General features: G+C 32.5%; 2 protein-coding genes across 2 annotated transcripts; one reads left to right on the top strand and one right to left on the bottom strand.

Moving 5' to 3' along the window:
- The first annotated feature begins 7821 nt into the window (after window positions 1–7821).
- Window positions 7822–10507, top strand: LOC137821804 (probable pectinesterase/pectinesterase inhibitor 51). Its single transcript, XM_068626560.1, has 2 exons — window positions 7822–8950; window positions 9668–10507. The coding sequence occupies exons 1-2, from the start codon at window positions 7990–7992 to the stop codon at window positions 10354–10356; spliced, it is 1650 nt and encodes a 549-aa protein (XP_068482661.1). The 5' UTR covers window positions 7822–7989; the 3' UTR covers window positions 10357–10507.
- Window positions 10508–12532: 2025 nt separating this feature from the next.
- LOC137822000 (UDP-glucuronate:xylan alpha-glucuronosyltransferase 1-like) lies at window positions 12533–18968 on the bottom strand. The gene is made up of 5 exons (XM_068626839.1): window positions 18622–18968; window positions 18236–18350; window positions 15545–15748; window positions 14167–14777; window positions 12533–13722 (listed from the first exon to the last, which is right to left on the bottom strand). Exons 2-5 carry the CDS (start codon window positions 18298–18300, stop codon window positions 12692–12694), a joined length of 1911 nt encoding a protein of 636 aa, XP_068482940.1. The 5' UTR covers window positions 18301–18350; window positions 18622–18968; the 3' UTR covers window positions 12533–12691.
- Window positions 18969–19868: the final 900 nt, after the last annotated feature.

Here is a 19868-nt window from a genome sequence, read left to right as displayed (position 1 = left end):
ATTTTATACTTCAACTTAATATTTAATAAAATTTTAGTTCTCACAAAAATTAAAAAGATATTAAATTCGTATATTTTTTAATTATCGCAAAATAAAAATATATATTAAATTCGTATAATTCATCCATTTAAAAGTGTGAAAAATTCAAATAGAGAAATAAAAATACATTTTCTTTCTAAAATAATTTGTTGAGACTATGTATTCTTTTTTAGAAAAAAAACAATTACATGTATCTGTGTCGGACATTAACCTTTAATCATTGATTCGTTAGACATTCCGCACGTGTACTATTAGCATTTTAGCAGCTACGTGTACGATAGTTTTAATTTAAGGAAAAAATACATTTTAATGTTACGATCCTCATTTTTATTATGTTATTTAAGTGATTCTAAATTTTAATTCAATGTGGTTAAATTAACTACTAAAGTGAAAAATTGAAATAATGGGAAGAAATGTATTATTTTAAAAAATCTACACATCTTATACTTAATTACATGTCAATACACTATTAAATCCATATAAAATCTTGTCGAATTTGGATTCCTTGCTTGCTGTATCTTTGGTGATGTCTTTTTATTGTGCTTTCAATATATATTAAGTTTAATATTTAAAAATATTTTAATATATCAAAATCAATGTTTTTATTAAAACAAAGTAGAGGCACAATACCAAAAAATTAGAAGAGAAACTAATAAATTGTCAATTAATTTAATGAATAATTAAGTAAAATGTGCAAGAAAATTTTTAAAAAATGTGATGGTTAACTTAGCTAAAAATAAAAATTGTCTCCTAATTATTTTGTCATCTTTTATTTTTTTTAGAGAATAAAAAAAATAAGAAAGAAAATAAGAATTGAGGTTCTTAGATTGAGAAAAAATTATTAAAAATTAAAAAAGAATGAACAAAATATTTGTTGTTTGATTTGATTAATTTCTAAAATAAATGTTTTATATATTAATATATTTTAAAATTAATTAATATAAAATTAATTTATAAAAATATAAATTATAATTAATCAAATTTAAATAAAAAATATTATAAAACTTAATAAATAAAAAATAATTTCAAAATAAAAATACATTAAAAAATTAATTTACAAAATATAAAAAATTATACTAATTAATTAAATTTTTATTAATTTTATTTTAAATATTTTATAATAATAAAATATAATTATTAAATATTTTATTTGTTTAATTATGTTATTAATGTTTATTTTTATTTTAATATTTTTTTTTCTTACTTCTTTCTAGATCATGTTGAATATATAATTGATAAAAAAATATTAAGTAGACATGTAAGGACGTGATGAAATTTAATTTTAATCACATGGTTTATTATTATTATTATTGTTTTAAAAAAACTTATATTAGGCATTATTATAAAATTTGACATCTTAATTAGATTTATACATCAAAATTCATCAATTATCGATCATCACATGAAACATAACATAAAATATATATATATATATATATATATATATAAACATGAGTACCAAATCAAAACTCATGTAAGAAAAAGGAACACAATCTATGGAATAAAGAAAATTGGTATTTGTTATAGAAAAAATTCAAACTAAAAGAATCAGACATAAAATATTATTAACAGAAGTCTAACTTATTATCAACACCTAAGTTAACAAATTTATTAGCACAACTATTATTTTCCTTAAAAATATGACAAATTTTGAAGTTCATGCCAATACATAGTTGCATACATATTCTCTTATGGAAATCGTCCAGTCACACACACCCATGAAATAAGGAGGATGAAGATTAGAAAAATGGTTATGGACTTACTTGAAAATATGAGTCTAATTGAGTTTTTGTTTATCTTTGTAGGCTTAATCAATAGGACAACTCTAGGATGAAGAAATGTACAGAGCATATCCAAGAAGACCTCTAAGTCATCTAAACATTAATTAGAGCTTTGGTTAGATGAATACAAAAAGACTTAATTTTGGCTGAGTTCAGAAGAGACTAGTCAACATTATTTTTTGGGTCAAACTTTAGTTTAAATAATTGTATAAAGTTGTTTAGGATTTCATAAGCCATGTATTGGACCTAGTAGCATAAAATAACTGTGCTAAATAGTGTAGGTTTTGGGCCTTGTATTTGGGCTAGGTGTAGAATAAGGTTAGCATATGATGTCATAAACCATCTAGGGTTATATTTGTGCTTCTTTAAGCCCAATGTAAACCCTAGACATCCAAGACATGGGGAGTGTGATTAGGCATGGAGAGTGTAACTAGCCACATGACACTTCCTCAATGGAGAGGATTTGAATTAATGAAGAGGTGACACTTGTCAACCTCTCATTTGAGAGATTCCTCTTAAATGAGAGGATGACACTTGCAACCTTTCATTTGAGAGGATCAAGGCACATGGAAAGCATAAGCTCAACTTGACACACTCTCATTGGCTCTTCTAGATCTACGGATTATTTTGAATTTGAATTATTTTGAACTTTTCCTTTTTTGAGCTAACCCTAACACTATAAATAAATGTGTTAGCCTCTTGTAAAAGAAGCTTATGAATGATGCAATTCTAGCTTGATTTGCATTGTTTCTTTTGGTTTAGTTCTTTGTTGTGGAATGTGAGAAATATTTGTAATTTTTATTGCTAAAATTGAACCATGGATGAAGGTGAAATGAAATAGGGAAAATATGCTTAGAAGATGTGAGGCAAACTTCTAAGAGAATCCTTGCCAAAACACTCACAAAAGTGTTAACCAGGAGGGAGCTAAGAGACAATTGAGGTTGAATTTGTGCAATAATTCATTAGTCAATCAAAGCTGATTTACAAGGGGCTAGCACTTGTATTTATATTGTTATGCGCAACCAAGGAGCAAGCTTTAACCCTAAAATCTCTCCACTCCTAGAAAGACAAGTGACTATCTCTAATTGGAGCTAATCCTTTCAAATTAGAGGTTGACAAGTGTCCTCTAATTGGAGAGAATCCTCTCCATTCCCATGAAGAGAAATGGCCTTTTTGGCATTGGTGGGAGTCCTCTCCATTGAGAGGATGAAATGTGGATCTTCATGCCTTCCTTGCCACTCCATGTTTTCTATTTACACTATAGTAATTTATTTGTGCACCCTATATGGTCTAGGGTTGCATTGGATCCAAGGAGACCCAATTGTAACTCTAATTATACTTTTTTTTTTCTATTTTACACCCTACTGGAATTTTCCCAATACATGGTCCATGAAAATTGGCCCAATACATGGGTCATCAAAATTGGCCTAAAACATGGTCAAAGAAAATGACCCAAATACAAAACTCAAAATAAAGCCTATACTACTATATAAAGTGTTTATACAACTATAGAAAAAATGGAAAAGCATACAACAATTAATTCTCTCTGAGATGAGAGTCTTCTGAGCTCATTGTTTTGCTTCCAATCTTCTTAGCCAAATGTTTCGAGGCTGGATGAGTTTTCAGCATTCCCTCCCTCTTGAGAAGGATTTGTCCTCGGATCCTGAATGACATTCAATGACATCAACCTCTGTTTATGTGTTATTTTTCTCCAGGGTCAAATATCCATCTACAATAAACATCAAACAAACATGAAACAAGTTCCCTTAAAATAAAATTAAAGAAAAAGAAAACAGAACAAAAATAAGACCCTTTATTTTTATAAAAGTTTTAAAAAATAAGATCCTTTTCAAAAATATTTGTGTTCACTCTGTGTTGTTCTTTGCCAAAACTATGCAACAACACCACAAAGTGTTGTTTTTGAGATTTTTGTGAAGAAGAATTAGCAAAAACCATATCAATCTACTTCTGTGATTTTTTTGAGATTTTTTTACCAAAAAATAAAAATAAAAAAATTCTCAAAACCGAGACAAAATTTCACAAAATCTGGAAAGAAGAAACCTAAGGAATGTGAATAAAAGATGACTTGAAACTTCAAGACAAAATAGAAGTTTTGCAAGTTTTGGAATGAACTTTATGACTCTTTGAGCAAAAATGACCTTGTGAAGAACGTTCCAAAAGGTCTTAACATAGAGCAATGGACTATATTTGTTGATTATCATGTTATGCCTTCCACGACAGTACAATTTTTTCCACAGTTAGATATTTATAATAAGATTGAATTTAAATTTTCCAAAAGTTGATTTCATTTTCACTTTGAAGAACATGTGTAATAAAAATAGAGATATAAGAAAAAGACAAACTATTGCTCACATTGGTGGTGATATGTCTTTGTTAAGAAGAAGGAATAATTTGTTATTTTTTTACTTATATTTTACTATCAATTATAATATATTATGATTTTTTTATATTAATTTTCTTGAATATAAAAAAAATTGAGATTGGTAGAAATATTGGACGAACTAAAATGTGAAATATAACACAGGAGAGGAAAAAATGGAAACTATGTGAATGATGAGGCTATGAAGATTGAGGGTAACTTTATTCTTTTTATTCACTTGTTCAATATATGTGGTATGTTGGTTTAAAGGTCGTTGACCTATGTAAAATATCTTATGGTTTGTTGGTTCAATATGTGTGTGTTTCAATGCACTATGTCCTGTTTTAGTATAAGTGTTTGTGTTGTTTTGGTATTGTTGCTAGTCTGACTGGTTTGCTTGATAAAACTATGTGCTATTTTGGTATTATTGTTGGACTAACTTGTTTGCTTACTAAAACTGTGTTGTTTTGGTATAAAAGTCATTACCAATTATTTCAATTTTATGCAGAAAAAATGATGAGATAATGTTGGAAAACTTAGAAACTACATAAGATATATATCCCTAGATGATTCAATTGGTTTCATATTTGGGAAGGAACATCCAAGTCGAGTCAGAGGACTATCATATGGAGCTTGTGCTAACCTTTCTCTTAAGAGATCCTCGACTACATTTCACTAACTATTCTTCCTCTAGTGCATTCACCAAATATGGAGGACAAGGTAGTCAAGATGGAAAGTGAGCTCGCAACTATCAAAAACAAAATGCAAACATTGTTTGCCTTCTAGGTAAGATGTTTTGGAACATTTTGCACCAAAGGCGAATGGTTTGGTACATGTAGTAATTAAAGTTGAAAACATGAAAATATTGGTTTCCTAAGACATGGGTAAACACTGTCTATAAGGACTTATCCGCAGTGTATTGCGTAAGTCCCCTAGGATACAACAGGAACTTCTCGGATAATCCCGAGGATATCTGAACTAGCAAGTAAACTCCTCTAGAGTAAAAACCTAGAATACCAAAAATATTAGAAAGTAAAAGAAAAGAATAAAGGAGTGAAAAGGAAGAGAAAAAGTTGTGAGTGAGATTTGTTTTTCGGAGCAAAGAGAAGCACATATTTATAGATGGAGAACAGTGAACAAATTAACTAATTTAAGAGTTATCGGTCAGAAAAGGAGGAGGTTGCCAGAAAAGGAGAAGGTCGCTCCTCTGATCTAGGTGATCGGGTCACACTAGAACAACTTGAAACTGTAGAGAAAAACAATCCAACTTCCATTTGTTTTTTGGGTATGAGAAACCTTCCCCTTAGATTTGAATTAAAACTTCGACACGTTTGCTACGTAACTTTTGCAACACTTGCTTAATTTTCACAACACTCTATTTTGATATCTTTTGTGATATCTAAGATTTACAACAATCCCCCACATATTGCAAAAGATAGAAAATAAAAATAAATAAATAGATAAATAAATAAATCTTGGGTTGGAAAAAGATGTAATGCATCAAAGCTCTAATTAGCATCATTGTATCCTTTTGGCACAACGGAAAGTCCACTATATTTAATGACATAATCCATTGTACCTCTCAAGTATTTCATGAGTCTCACAAGTGCATCCCAATGATCCTAACTAAGACATTGAGTGTACCTACTCAGTCTACTTATTGCATAAGCAATATCTGGTCTAGAAAAGCTCATTAAATGTAATAAGCTCTCAATTATCTGGGCATACTGAGTTTGAGAAATATATTCTCCTTTGTTCTTCTTTAATTTAGAGTTAGCTTCATAAGAGGTGCTTACTGACTTAAAGTCATAGTAATCAAACTTCTTAAGAAGTTTCTCAGTGTATTGTTCTTGGGATAGTAATATACTATCTCCCTTCCTTATGATTTTAACTCCTAGAATCACACTTGTTTCACCCATGTCTTTCATTTCAAACTTAGATGAAAGAAAAAAATTTGTTTTAAAAACAATATCATCACATGTACCAAAAATTAGCATGCCATCCGCATATTAACATATAATGACACATTCACTATTTTCAGATCTAGAATACACATTTATCAACATCATTGATAGAAAAATCTTCACAAAGTAAAACATTATTAAGTTTTTTCATGTCATTGTTTTGGTGCTTATTTCAATCCATACATATATTTTAAAAGTTTGCATACTTTTTCTTTTTTTGACCTGAAACTACACATCCTTCAGGTTGAGTCATATAAATTTCCTCTTCTAGTTCACCATTCAAAAAGGCTATTTTAACATCCATTTGGTGAATTACTAACTTATGGATAGATGTTAGGGCTAACAAAACACGGATAGAGGAAATCCTAGTAACTGGAGCAAAAATATCAAAGTAATCTATGTTAGGATTTTGAGTAAAACCTTTCGCTATTAATCCATTTGCTTTATATTTCTCAATGGATCCATTAGTATGTTAAAGATCCACTTACAACTAATGGATTTTGCTTCTTTAGGCAAATCTACTAAGGTCCAAGTATTAATTTTCTTAATTAAATCAATCTCAGTCCTAATGTTTACTTAAATACACTTTGGTGTATATAGAAAAATCATCTATAAATGTTACAGAATAATTTTTACCACCTTTAGATATTGTTTGTTTTAAATAAGCAAAATTGGTATGAATTAAACCAAGAAGTTTATAGTTTGACGTTCTACATAATAACATGTGTTTTGTACTTTACTATATTTGGTAATTTGATGTATTTGGATAGTGGAACATTTAACTTCAGTATTTAGTACTTTGGTGTCATTATATGAATTTTGATCTATGTTTAAAATACAATGAATATGTTTTATTACACGTTTTTGAATTATTATATTAATAATTATTAAAATATGTTTTATTAAATTATAAGATTATAAATTGATAGATAAATAACATTAATTTAATATTCCAATTATAAATGTTGTAAATAGTGTACCACATTTCATACGTAGTTATAATAATGATAATTAAAATTCTCATTACGTAGTGGACTTTAAGCCTAACTCAACCCCATAAAACCGGTTCATGGGATTGAGGTTTGCACCCACTTATATTCACTCTAATCTCTAGTCGATGTGGGATCTCCATAACGTTCATAAAATGTTGTTTACATACTATTTACAATAAAATTGTTTTTCAATTAAAAACACTAAAACAATTTTAACTAATATCATTTACATGCATAAAATATCACTTTATATAAAATATTAAGTGACATGGTTGTAACGATTTATATAAAACTGTCATATTATAGATAGTTTGTGATGCTTAAATCTATAATAATATATGCAAATGCCACTAGTATATGCAACGATATTAAAAAATAGACGTCAATATAAATACAATTTTTTTTTGAAGTAGCTATTCTTGTAATTAATTAAAATTTGTCGATTATAATAATTTCTTCAAGAAATTATACCAAAGTAGTAAATTTCCCAATAGCTTAATCTTGATATTTATGTGTATATTTAGTAGCATTTCAAAACTACTATAAAAAGACAAGAGTGTTGAATTTTTGTTTAGAAACAAGTATTTATAAGAAAATGAAAAGTTAGAAGAAAAAAAACCTTCATTAAATGTAAATATAAATAGTAACGGAGTGTGTTGTGTTGTGAAATCCCTTCCCGCCATCCATCGGTTTCATTCCAATGGTTACTGTTTGTTCACGTCACAGTGACATTGAATGAACTAAAAATACTCTCAATCACTGAAAACAAAACAAAAACTCCCTTCCAATTACTTCCAATTATTACAGAGTCCTGAAATTAATCTCAACCAACCATGAGAAAACCCACTAAACCCATACCAACGTTCCTCCCAATCTCAATCCTCAGATCCACCCTCTTCCTCCTCATCCTCTCCATGGCTTCCCTCTTCTTCCTCTCCCTCCTCTTCTTCCTCAACCTCCACCCTCACTCCTCCGCCGTGGAGATTCACCGAGCCTGCAATGCCACGCGCTTCCCTCCCCAATGCCACGCCTCCCTCAGCCCTAGAGTCCCTCCCAATCCCACCCCTCTCCAAATCGTCCAATCCGCCCTCCGAGCCTCCTCCTCCAATCTCGTCACCGCGCGATCCAAGGTGCGCTCCATTGTAAGCGCCTCCGCGAACAACCGCACCCGCTTAACCAACGCAAAAAGCTGTCGCCAGGTCCTCCACTACTCCAGACACCGCACCAACCTCGCCAAAGCCGCACTCCTCCGCGGCGCCACCAAGGACGCGCGCGCCTGGATGAGCGCCTCCCTCGGCTACCAGTACGGCTGCTGGAACGGCCTCAAGTACATCAACCACACCGCGCTGGTCGCCGAAACGATGTCGTTCCTCGAGTCTCTCGTCACCCTCTCCAGCAACGCTCTCAGCATGATGGTCTCCTACGACATCTTCGGAAACGACACCGCATCGTGGAGGCCGCCAATGACGGAGCGCGACGGCTTCTGGGAGCCCTCCGGGACTCCGGGACTCGGGGCGCTACCCAAGATAGCGGAGAATTTGAAGGCGGACGCTGTGGTGTGTAAGGGTGGGGACTGTTACAAGACGGTGCAGGCGGCGGTTAACGCGGCGCCGGATAATGCGGAAGGGAGGTTTGTGATATATATAAAGGAAGGGGTTTATGAAGAGAAGGTGAGGGTTCCGTACAGGAAGAAGAATGTGGTGTTCTTGGGGGATGGCATGGGTAGGACTGTGATCACGGGATCTGCTAACGTGGCCCAGCCCGGCATCACCACTTACAGCTCTGCCACCGTTGGTCAGTTTCTTTCTTTTCTGTCTTTAAGGTTTTCATGCTTTTTTTTATGTATGCTTTTTGAGTTTCCTGTTTTTTTAATATTAACTGCATTTTCACTTTACTTTAAAAACTCGCCTGAAATATTGATATCAATCATTGATGTCAACTTCCAATTTTTGACGGGAGAACAAAACTAAAAGTTATTTGAAAAGTTTTATAGCCAAGTTCTGTAACACTTGATGATAATGGATACAAATTCTGTGGCATGAAAATTTAGCGATATTTTCAGTTGTTAGTGATTCGTTTATGGAATAACAAAAAAGAACTTCTTAAACGAATATGGAATTTTTACTCTTAATCTAGAGATACGAGTACAGGACATAATTTAGACGCAGTTCGTCATGTACTTTCAGAATTGTTTTTCAATAAATTAGAATTTTTCTTTACTAATCTATTTAATAAAAGTTTGTATTAAAAATAGATATAGATTATTGCCATAAAATACTTATCTGATTACAGAGCATAAGGAACTATGCTAATGTTTTTTCCCTATCCTAAGTTCATAAAAAAATAGCACTTGCTTGCTTCAACATCAAGTAGGATATGACTATGCCAGTAACTATTGGGTTATAAAGTGCAAGTTTTTAACTACTTTTGGAAACTAGTATGAAGATTTGGGATTACATTGACATGCAAGGGGGGAAGATTTGTTAATGAGTTAATTATTTAATATGGCAGGGGTTGCTGGGGATGGATTTATGGCAAAGGATCTCACGATTGAGAACACGGCTGGTGCTAATGCTCACCAAGCAGTGGCCTTCAGATCAGACAGTGATCTTTCTGTCATCGAAAACTGTGAATTCATAGGCAACCAAGATACTCTCTATGCTCATTCCCTGCGCCAATTTTATAAATCTTGCCGCATACTAGGCAACGTGGACTTCATCTTTGGGAACTCGGCAGCAATCTTCCAAGACTGTGAAATCCTAGTCCGGCCCCGGCAAGACAGACCAGAGAAGGGTGAGAACAATGCTGTTACTGCACACGGTAGGACAGACCCTGCTCAGTCAACAGGATTTGTTTTCCAGAACTGTTTGGTTAATGGTACCGAGGAATACATGGCATTGTATTATAGCAAACCTCAAGTTCACAAAAACTATCTGGGGAGGCCATGGAAGGAGTATTCTAGAACAGTTTTCATACATACATTCTTTGAAACCCTTATCACACCAGAGGGATGGATGCCATGGACGGGGGATTTTGCTTTGAACACGCTTTATTATGGGGAATTTGAGAACTCAGGACCTGGTTCAAATCTGACTCAGAGGGTGCCCTGGAGTAACCAGGTCCCAGCCGAGCACGTATTCTCTTACTCATATCAGAATTTCATTCAAGGAGATGATTGGTATCATCATTTCAGTCAGTAGGCCGTCCTAGGACTGACCATGTATTGAGGAATGGGAGGAGGGATCATCTTAGTAAGTGGGGATTTTTTTTCTCATCCACTTATGGTTCATACTCGATCCTACTCATTGTGTACACCCTTAATTGAATATATTTATATTTTATTTATTTTAATGATGTTGCAGATTTCACATAATTAGAAATATAATTATAGAATTGGGGTAAACTTTTGTTCACTAAATCTATTTTTTAGATGAGTTGGAGTTAACACTCACTCTAATGAGTTGTTGGACTAAAATTCATTTTCCTAAAGTCGTAGGAAAATGATATGGGAAATGATTTTTTCGCATTTATTCTGATAATTATTTTGAAAAAAATAAGCTATTCTCGTAAAACTTATTTAGTAAAGTGATATTTATTTCCAATTATATATTGTCTAATAGAAGGTTGTTATAAAATTTTCTATTGGGACATTCCAAAAAGGTCACTATAATCTTTGATCTTCACCAATTTACAGAGCTTTTAGGAGTACAAGACCTCATCACTCAAAAGCTTTTCCAGCACGTTAGCTACATAAGAAAATGGCTATGATTTCTTTTTGAATATGAACCATACCCCTTTTTTCAAAGAAGTTAATTATTTGATTCCATTTTATGCGGTCCCCATATTCACATTAAGACGATGGACTAACATGAAAGTGTTTGCACTTAAATGTGCATGTGGTCAACCAGTGTCCATAGACCACTTGGTGCCCTAAGAATCGTTTGCTTGCATACCATGTGAAATTTTTAATGTTATAGTTAGATCTACCTGCCGACATGATATACTTTTTAATGGAGTTGAACAAATGTAGGAGGCAGTCACATTCTGCCGAAAGGTCTTGAGACGTTTTGAAAGCAATTCACTTGTCCACCTTTCATTGACTGACACGATGATTAGATTACATTTTGGATGTCATTGTGCATCTATGGAATGAGCCTTCAATTTAGTTCTCCACTTAAAAAAAGTAAAATCTTATTGTCTTTATATAGCTAAAATGACAGCATAGGTTTTGTTACTAAACCTTATTAACTAATGCGACTTACTGTTTGGTTTAACTTAGGATTAGTTGACAAAAACAAATAAATCAACCAAGTGTACATTTTAGGAAAACTCACTAATAATTTATCGGGTTAAATATGTTTGTAGTCTATATATTATAACACGAAATTAGTTTTTGCTTTGATTCAAACTTTAGACATCATTCAGGTGTTTGTAGTATGGAAATAAACTTCAAATTGAATCAATTTCGCGTACAGAAAAATTCAATCTAATCATTTTCATACAAGTATTTGTATGGTCTAAAATTTGGACAAAAATGAAAATCAATTTCGTATTATAATATTAGGACGAAAACCAATTGAGTGTTATAATATTAGAACCAAAAAACATATTTAACGAAAAAACATATTTAACCCATGATTTATCAACCTGAATTTGTCACGAAATTGGTTGTCTATTGTAGGTTACAGAAGAATGAAGAATCCCCCGACTATGATGTAAGAAGAGGTATCAAATAAAACCAAGATGAAAACTGCTAAAGATTAACATTGAATTGAAAAATCAATAATCATATGCTGAGATCAATAACCAAGAATAGAGAGAATGAATCTTGTTACGTTCAGAATGAAGCAGGATTCACTAATCCTCAAAGCATACAAAGATGTCCTACTGATATACAATCAAGACTATTAGCGAGCGGTCACAGAACATAAAAGAAAGGGACAACTAATGTTTGCAAAACAGTAACTAACTCACTCTTTGAAATATATAAGTTCTCTAATATATGAACCAATGACTGCTTTATGATTAGGAAATGACTAGGTATGCATCTTCAAACCAAAGAATAATGCTTGTTACAGTTAGAAAGACTTGCATTCGAGTAAGGTGGCTGCACTGGGATGCAGGTCTGCAGAAATTTCAGTGAAGCTACAGTATAAATTATACCAATCTAAGCTGTTTGTGTGAGTTATATGATTCCTAAAAAATGTTCTTTTGTCCGGATCTCTGTACTATCCTTCATTTTTTGCGCTCGTACTTTTCAAACATGAAAACATTGGTTACTCATGCATATCTCACGATTATGTATCCATCTTAGAGCTGTTGTCTATATTACTAGATTCTTGTTTGATTCATGTAGGTAAATTCCTGTAAAACTGATTCGTGGAGAAATCTTTCACTAAATGATCAGAATGAGAATACATCATTTTTATGCATGAAAAAATATGTATGAGGAAAAATGTTTCCGTCATCCCTTCTTCCTAACACTAGGAAATTAACACATGCGAGGAAATTATAAAGGGCAACTGAGAAGAGAACTCATAAAGCCGAAAGAGATGTTTTGGTAATGGTAGGTGGTGTTGGAGTATAAAACTCATCATCCGTCCAATTTGTCTCACCCCAGTGCCGCAACATGGTTTTCCAGTTGCATAAATTATCTATACATTTCTTCAAGCGTCTATCTTTAACTTTTATTCGCCAATGCCCATCCGTGTAATTTGCTATTTCAGCCTGCCTACGATCCCACTCCAACTGTGCCTTCTGCTTTGATTTCAGGAGACAAAACTGCTGCAAAAGCTCAGGCATTGCATCATGCACCTTCCACCACTTTGCATGTGCAACATCACTTGCAAATTCATGAAAGATATCAGCATTCCAGTTGCAATCATAGTCCCGGAAGCATAACCATGGCTTCACACCTAGATAGTGCAGGACGTACAAAATTGGAGGCTCTGCGCCAAACAATAAAGTTTTCATCTGTTTCTTCTCTTCCTCATCACCAATCCAAAAATGCTTCAAGAAGTTCATGTGTCTTGGTATCCTGTGCCACCAAGTAAATATTTCATTCAAATATCCTTGGTCCCCTCCATTGTAGGACTCTATCTCGTTTATGTGATTCATCAGGAGCTGGAATGTGCAATTTGATGGCTCAACCACCATGACACCGGAGTTGAAGAGAGTGGCATTGTTTCCAGTGGCGGTGATTTCTGGCATTCCAAATAGGAAATCTATATTTCTTAGTATGAGCAAATCTGCATCAATGAATATTATCTTGTCATAATCTGTTAACTGCCATAGCCTGAACTTGCTGTAGTTCCATTCATTGTAAGCATCTTTTTCAGCTTTGGGGTTTCTGATCCTTTGTATTGTTCTAACCTTCCATCCTGCTGCTTCCAAACCACTTCTGTGATAGCCACTGATCGTCTCATCAACAAGTATTACAAAGTCTCGAGTTGATCCAGACATGCGGATGCTTTGTGCAGCAGCTATAGCCCCACAAACGTAAACATGAGCTGAGTGCAGAATTGTTGCATAGGCTTCTCTAGGAGCATTCCCATTGTAAGCCAACTCTGCTTCCAATTAATTAAATTCCTTTAGTATCTTGCAATAGTAGTAGTAGTACATACAATAGTACTACTAGATGCAATAATCACATTGCGAAGATGTCATTTTAATTTTCATGATCATGGATGAGAATGTAGTATGATAAGCATGGAAGAAAAGGGTCACTTTCTGTGTTCCTCTAGTGTCCACTTCTGTTTATTGTCTTTGGGAGTTGGGAGTCTTCAGCAATCATCAAAATATCCAGAAAGTGGTTGTAAATGTAAACAAGTTATTGTTTGCGATCTAGCTTTTAAATTGTGACTACGGTTTGTGGTTCTAGAGAACCAAATTGTGATCACAGACGAGTTTTTAAAACCTTGTTGGTGAAACATAGATAGTTACAACAATTAACTAACTACTTTATATTTTGTCTCAAGAATCTTAAGGGACAGAAAGAGAGTACAACTTACCTTTGCCTCTCATTGGAAGTGCAAGTTCACAAGACCCCACCGGAAGCTGGACTTTTTCTCTCAGGACACTCAAGTTTGGTTTGTATAACCACACATTCCCTTCACGTCCAACTAGTTCTTTGCATGTAAACAGATTTGGTATTGGAAAACAGTTGGTAATGAAGAGCACATAAACAGGGTAGTTGCCTTTGAAAGAGGTTGCAAGGGCAGCAGCTGCAAGCTGAAGGTGCAAACGAGCAACATCTCTGGACCAATTCCCTCCATTCCTACAAGGAAGCTTCACGGCAATGAGGTTAAGTCTTATGCCAGGGGACCTAAGAGTAGGCAGAGAAGGACAAACAGGAACTTCAGTTTCCTCTTCCTCATCAATCCATTCCGGGTACAAGGATTCCCATGTCACATTTCTTGCAGCATTCTCCAGAGGCAGAACAACATGTGTTGTATCAGGAATAAGATGCTCCCAATGGACTTGTTCAGTCTTGTTGAAATTTACAAGCCCAATTCCTTGAAGTTCGTCTTGCCCTGTCAGCTTATCCGTAATTTTCTGTATGTCATCCCAGTCAGTGTCTACATTGGATATGTAACGAGGATCTGCACCACCCCATATCCACCTGTTCGCAAAGTTAGGAGACACACTCAAACATTAGGAGTCAACACTTCAATTTTACCTCGTCTATATCAAACTAATGATGAAGATTTGGTTCTTTTCTTGTTACAAAGAAAATGTTTGTTTCACATTTTCAAAGACCAGGTTGGTAGGAGTTCGCATATTTGCATAAGAAATTTGTGAAAAAATCACAATCGTTGAATCTGATAAGAGGTGGTAATTTATATCAATTTAAGATATTCTGACAAAAGTTGAGTTTAGAAAGCAAGCCCCATCAATAAAAAATCGGTCTTTCTCTATAATTATTATAAAAATCAATATGTGATTCAGTGAAACTGTAAAAAATATTTACACTCTCAGCATATATTATTTACTGAGTAAATTACATTTGTACTCCAACAAAAAAATCTAATTCAACCAATTCTCCTGTTTTTTTTCAATATTTTACATGATGTAGTATTTTTTATACAATTAAGAAGTTAGTGAATGTACAAAGATGTTAATACAATACTTTTGGAACAACTAAGAAGGCAATGGAAGGGTAGAAAAAGGAGGAAATGCATTGTATAGTCTGTGTAAAAATGTAATGTTGGAATCTTCTTATAATTTTCCCCTCTGGCTTTAATTTAAGAGATACCAAGCTTATCCTTAATATAGTGAAACTTTTAAAGGGCATTGAACTAATGTTAGAAATTGTGTTCATGAAATGAAGTTTTTGTTTGTTTAAGAATAAAAAAATAATTGGAAGTGTAGAGTAATAGATTTACTTACCGAGAGCCTGAGCTTGATAAATGGTTGGTATTGTAAACCTCTGGAGAATACAGCAGTGTTACAAAAGTGCCACTTATGGTTATCAATAGGATGAATTTTAAGAAAGACAACTTGCATCTTGAGCTCCTATCTTGAACTGATAAGTGGAAAGGCTTCTCTGCATTTGCTTTGCTTCTTGGCAATCTTCGTTTGTATAAATCTTCACTGCACCAACTCATCATTCAGCACAAATTCATTACACAAATAAGAAAATCAAACAGTTGCACAAGGTTTGATATACTGCTCAGTATCAGCCCCAACTCTAATCTTTGATTGATCTTAGATTTTCAAGACAGCTTTCTAATGAAATGTTTGTGTTATCTTTCTCCATGCACATTATTTGATTTGGTTTTACATCAGAATAAAATTACATTCCTGTTTTTTCATCAAAAACATGTGCCTAGAGGGTTTTGGAATCTACTGATACAAAGATGAAACAGTGCCATATAATGAGGTAACATTAAAACCACTTAATAGATTGCATCTAATGAGGTAACAAAGCACAATGGTTATAATTTCGTTGGCTAAGTAAAAAAGAGACATCCACGAATCACCACAATTAATTTAATCACTCATTTAATGCTTATAATTGAATAAAGAGATGAAGTGAAATCTAACATAAAAGAATTGATGAGTCTCACACAGCAATCATTCTGTTCCAAATTTATTAACTTGATCATCATCATTCATCATTCTTAAGCTCTACGCAAGCATGACTGATTCATTTTCGGGCCTACTACAGATATATGATTTATTAAAGAACTCAAAAAAGCATTGTCAGATTGAAACATACCTTCTGTTTTTTTTTTCACACCAGTAAATGCAGAAAACATATAGAAAAAGTTTCAAGCTTTTTGGACTTCTCCCTTACATTAAACAGTTACTCCCTCTACCCTTAAGGTTATAAAAGAAAATTGCCATTTAGGATGAATTTAGATATAAACAAATATAACTAATTTTATTTTTTTAATAAAATTATTTCTGAAACACCCTTTTTGTGATTCTATTTTTAATGACTCCTGTTTATTCATAATAACAAGGTTTAATGATGAATGTTTTTAAAAAGTTATTTACTGAAATTAAATAATGTTATTGACCTTTTTAATTAGCATAAATTTAGTTATTTTTGTTTATACTTATTAACTTCAGGAAACACTATTCGTAACGTAATGCTAATTTAAAATTACATGTCCCCATAATTTTGAAATATGCAAAACCCTACAAGTTTTGAGTATAAAACTGATTAATTATTCCACTTTATTTTGTGAGTATAGAATTTGATTTGATTCATGTGCAAGAGAGTTAAATTAACCAAAATGAAATCGTAAAGTGTCCCACAAGGTTGTAAAAGCATTCTTTCCTTTGTTTCATAAACACTAATAAACCTTAAACAACTTTGTAAATTGTGACAACCACTGGTTTATACTGTTTTATATATGTAGTTGGTGAATCTTTGGAATATTGCTCCCTAAGTGACTCACTGTTGATACAGACTTGTTCTTTGGCTATATACATTTTCACTAAAGCATGAAATAATGGAGAGGGTAGAAAGATAATGATGGAAGTGGTTGCTTGCTCAGCTTCCTTATACAGTAAATAAGAAATATTTTGAGATAAAATGTCACTGTCATTTCCAGAAGATATGTTAACTATACGCAGGTTCTTCCACTTCTTTGAAAAGGATTTGACAACATTACAAAATACTTTAACTAGGTGCATGCATGCAATTGAGCTTATACACGCAGTTCTTTCAATCATGAATTTTGTACCAGTTTACATTAATAGGTTACTAGGAGACAAATACTGTCTCTGACATCATGAATATATGAACATGACACAAAAAGTAAACACTGCTGGTTTTAGAAAATATAAGATGTAACACAGATTAAGTTTATCTAAAACCACGCATAGTTTTACGATTCCTAACCTCGGCAAAAACAAATTAAAGCAGCAAAACAAATCTCACGTGAAAGGAAGAGAAAAAGTTGGCTTTTTAACCTCAAACAGAACTTCATACAAAAGAGATGGGTCCTAGTTATAAGGTGAAATGTACCTTAATGCCTGATAACAAGACCAAATAAATTACCCTTTTAACATATATCAGTCGCAATCGTAACAAGTTCAGAAATTATTTTTAGACATCTAAAATAATGTTACTCAACGCGCAATCAAAGTAAAGTACAATAAGTAATAATGATATAACAGGAAAAAAAAATAGAAAATGATTTGAAAATGTAGAATATGTAAAAGAATCAATGCTCTAACAAGTTCTAGAGAATATCATTTTCATATATAGTTAATATAAAAACATTACAATGTCGTAATATGAATTATTTAAAATAAAACATTTGTTATAAAAACCAGTAATTTTATCATATGGAATTTATGATTATTAATATTACTCTTACAGGTTACTCGTATAATTATTTAACTTTAAATGATTTTGATATCTTATTAATTAATAAGTATAACTCAACTTTTACAAAAAAAAATCTTATAAGAATCTCATCTCTATTATCTCTATGATGATAATAGGTCCCAAGCAAAGAACATGATTATTTGGAGTGAGTTTTGAAGCTAGTGGGGAATCCTTTATGTTAAAAAAGCACCTTTGATCCAGAGAAGAGAAAGAATAAGAAGAAACTAACTCACATGGATGCAGGTAAACGGTGTCGAGCTTCAACGGAATGAGGAGAAGCACCCATTGTTCCTCTCATATAAACTATTCACCTACAGGGGCATGCAACCATCTGATTTTTATTCTTACCTGCACCAACAAATCTACTTCTAATGAACAAAAACGGTCCAATCAACTAACAGAAAACTCAATTAGAAGTCCATAAACCATTAAAGGTGTTTAGTTTAACATCTTGAAGTTGCTAATATCTGGTGATATACACATTTATCTGAATTGGTTTTGAATGAACATAGATGAAAGAAGTACAAAAAAGAAGCTGATAGAAGGGAAAAGACAAGGACTGCATGCATGGTAAATTTACTCCAGAAGGAAAAAAAACATAACAATCAGAGTTATATACCAATGTTAAAGTAGAGTAACTGAAAAGACAAACAATGTTGTTGTTGTTGTGCAGACACAGAGAGGGAGAGAGAGGTGAATGTGTGAGGTTTTGGAGGGTTGTGAAGAAGAGAGAGAAGGGGATGGAAGATGCAGAAAGAGTTGATAGATGGCATTGTTGAGGAGTTGAGTCAATATAGAAGGAGTGAGGCAGTAACTTCCTTCAGAATTTTTCTTTCATCTTTCAGTTTCTTTCACTTATCTGCTACTCACCAACTCTTGCATCTATCTACTTCTTTTCTTTTATCATTACTCCTCATTTCTCACCTTTTTTTATTCTCCAGTTTCATTGCAGGAGAAAATGCTCCTACCTTATAAACTTTATAAATAATTTATACTTATACTTCAACACTTTTTTTAGTGAGATTTTTATCATTCACATGAAATTTCATTTATTAATTATTAAAGTAAATAAAATTTTAAAAATTACCAAAATAGATAAGTAATGTCATATTTCAACTCAAATCTTATTTCAACCTTAACATAATTTTAATAATTTTTTAAAATTTTAACCATTTAAATAACTTTGTGAAATTATATCTGAATAGTAAAAATCTCTCCTTTATTTTAGTTGACACAAGATATATATATATATATATATATATATATATATATATATAGTTAGTGTAGCAGTACAAGAATAAGTTTGCTGAAACTACAAGACTGTTATATATATTTTTTATGAACAAAGACTAAGATCGTGTTTTAATAAAGTTTTTTTATAAACATTTATAGGAGAAGAATTTTTTTTTTTTTCATATAAACTAATTTAAATCAATTTATATAAAATTTAACGCAAAAAATAATATCAATAGGGGAAGGGATTTTTTAATTTAAGCAAATGTTTATTTACACGCCTGGTGACGTAATATTAACTATTTTTTATATAAGCTATATAATATTAATTAATTTCTAATTATATATATAAAAAAAAAAACTATGAATTTCTAGTTGACAACCCTCTATTATAGAAAGGAGAGATGCAATTGTAGCACTTGATTGAGAAGTAAATAGTTAGAAAATGGTTGATGGTTAAGTTGGAATTGTGTTATAAAAGGCAATTATTAATGAAAAAAAACCCAAAAAGAAAAATTGTCACTTTAGAGAGAGTTGTTGATAATTGATTGATAGGGATGATTAGGTTAAAGAAAGCAATTGTTCATTGGATTTAGAGTAAAGGTAACCACATCTCCCAATCCCATCTCAAAT

This window comes from Phaseolus vulgaris, chromosome 9 (assembly GCF_000499845.2).
Source record: "Phaseolus vulgaris cultivar G19833 chromosome 9, P. vulgaris v2.0, whole genome shotgun sequence".
Classification (NCBI taxonomy): domain Eukaryota; kingdom Viridiplantae; phylum Streptophyta; class Magnoliopsida; order Fabales; family Fabaceae; genus Phaseolus; species Phaseolus vulgaris.
This window is presented reverse-complemented; position numbering and strand designations above follow the sequence as displayed.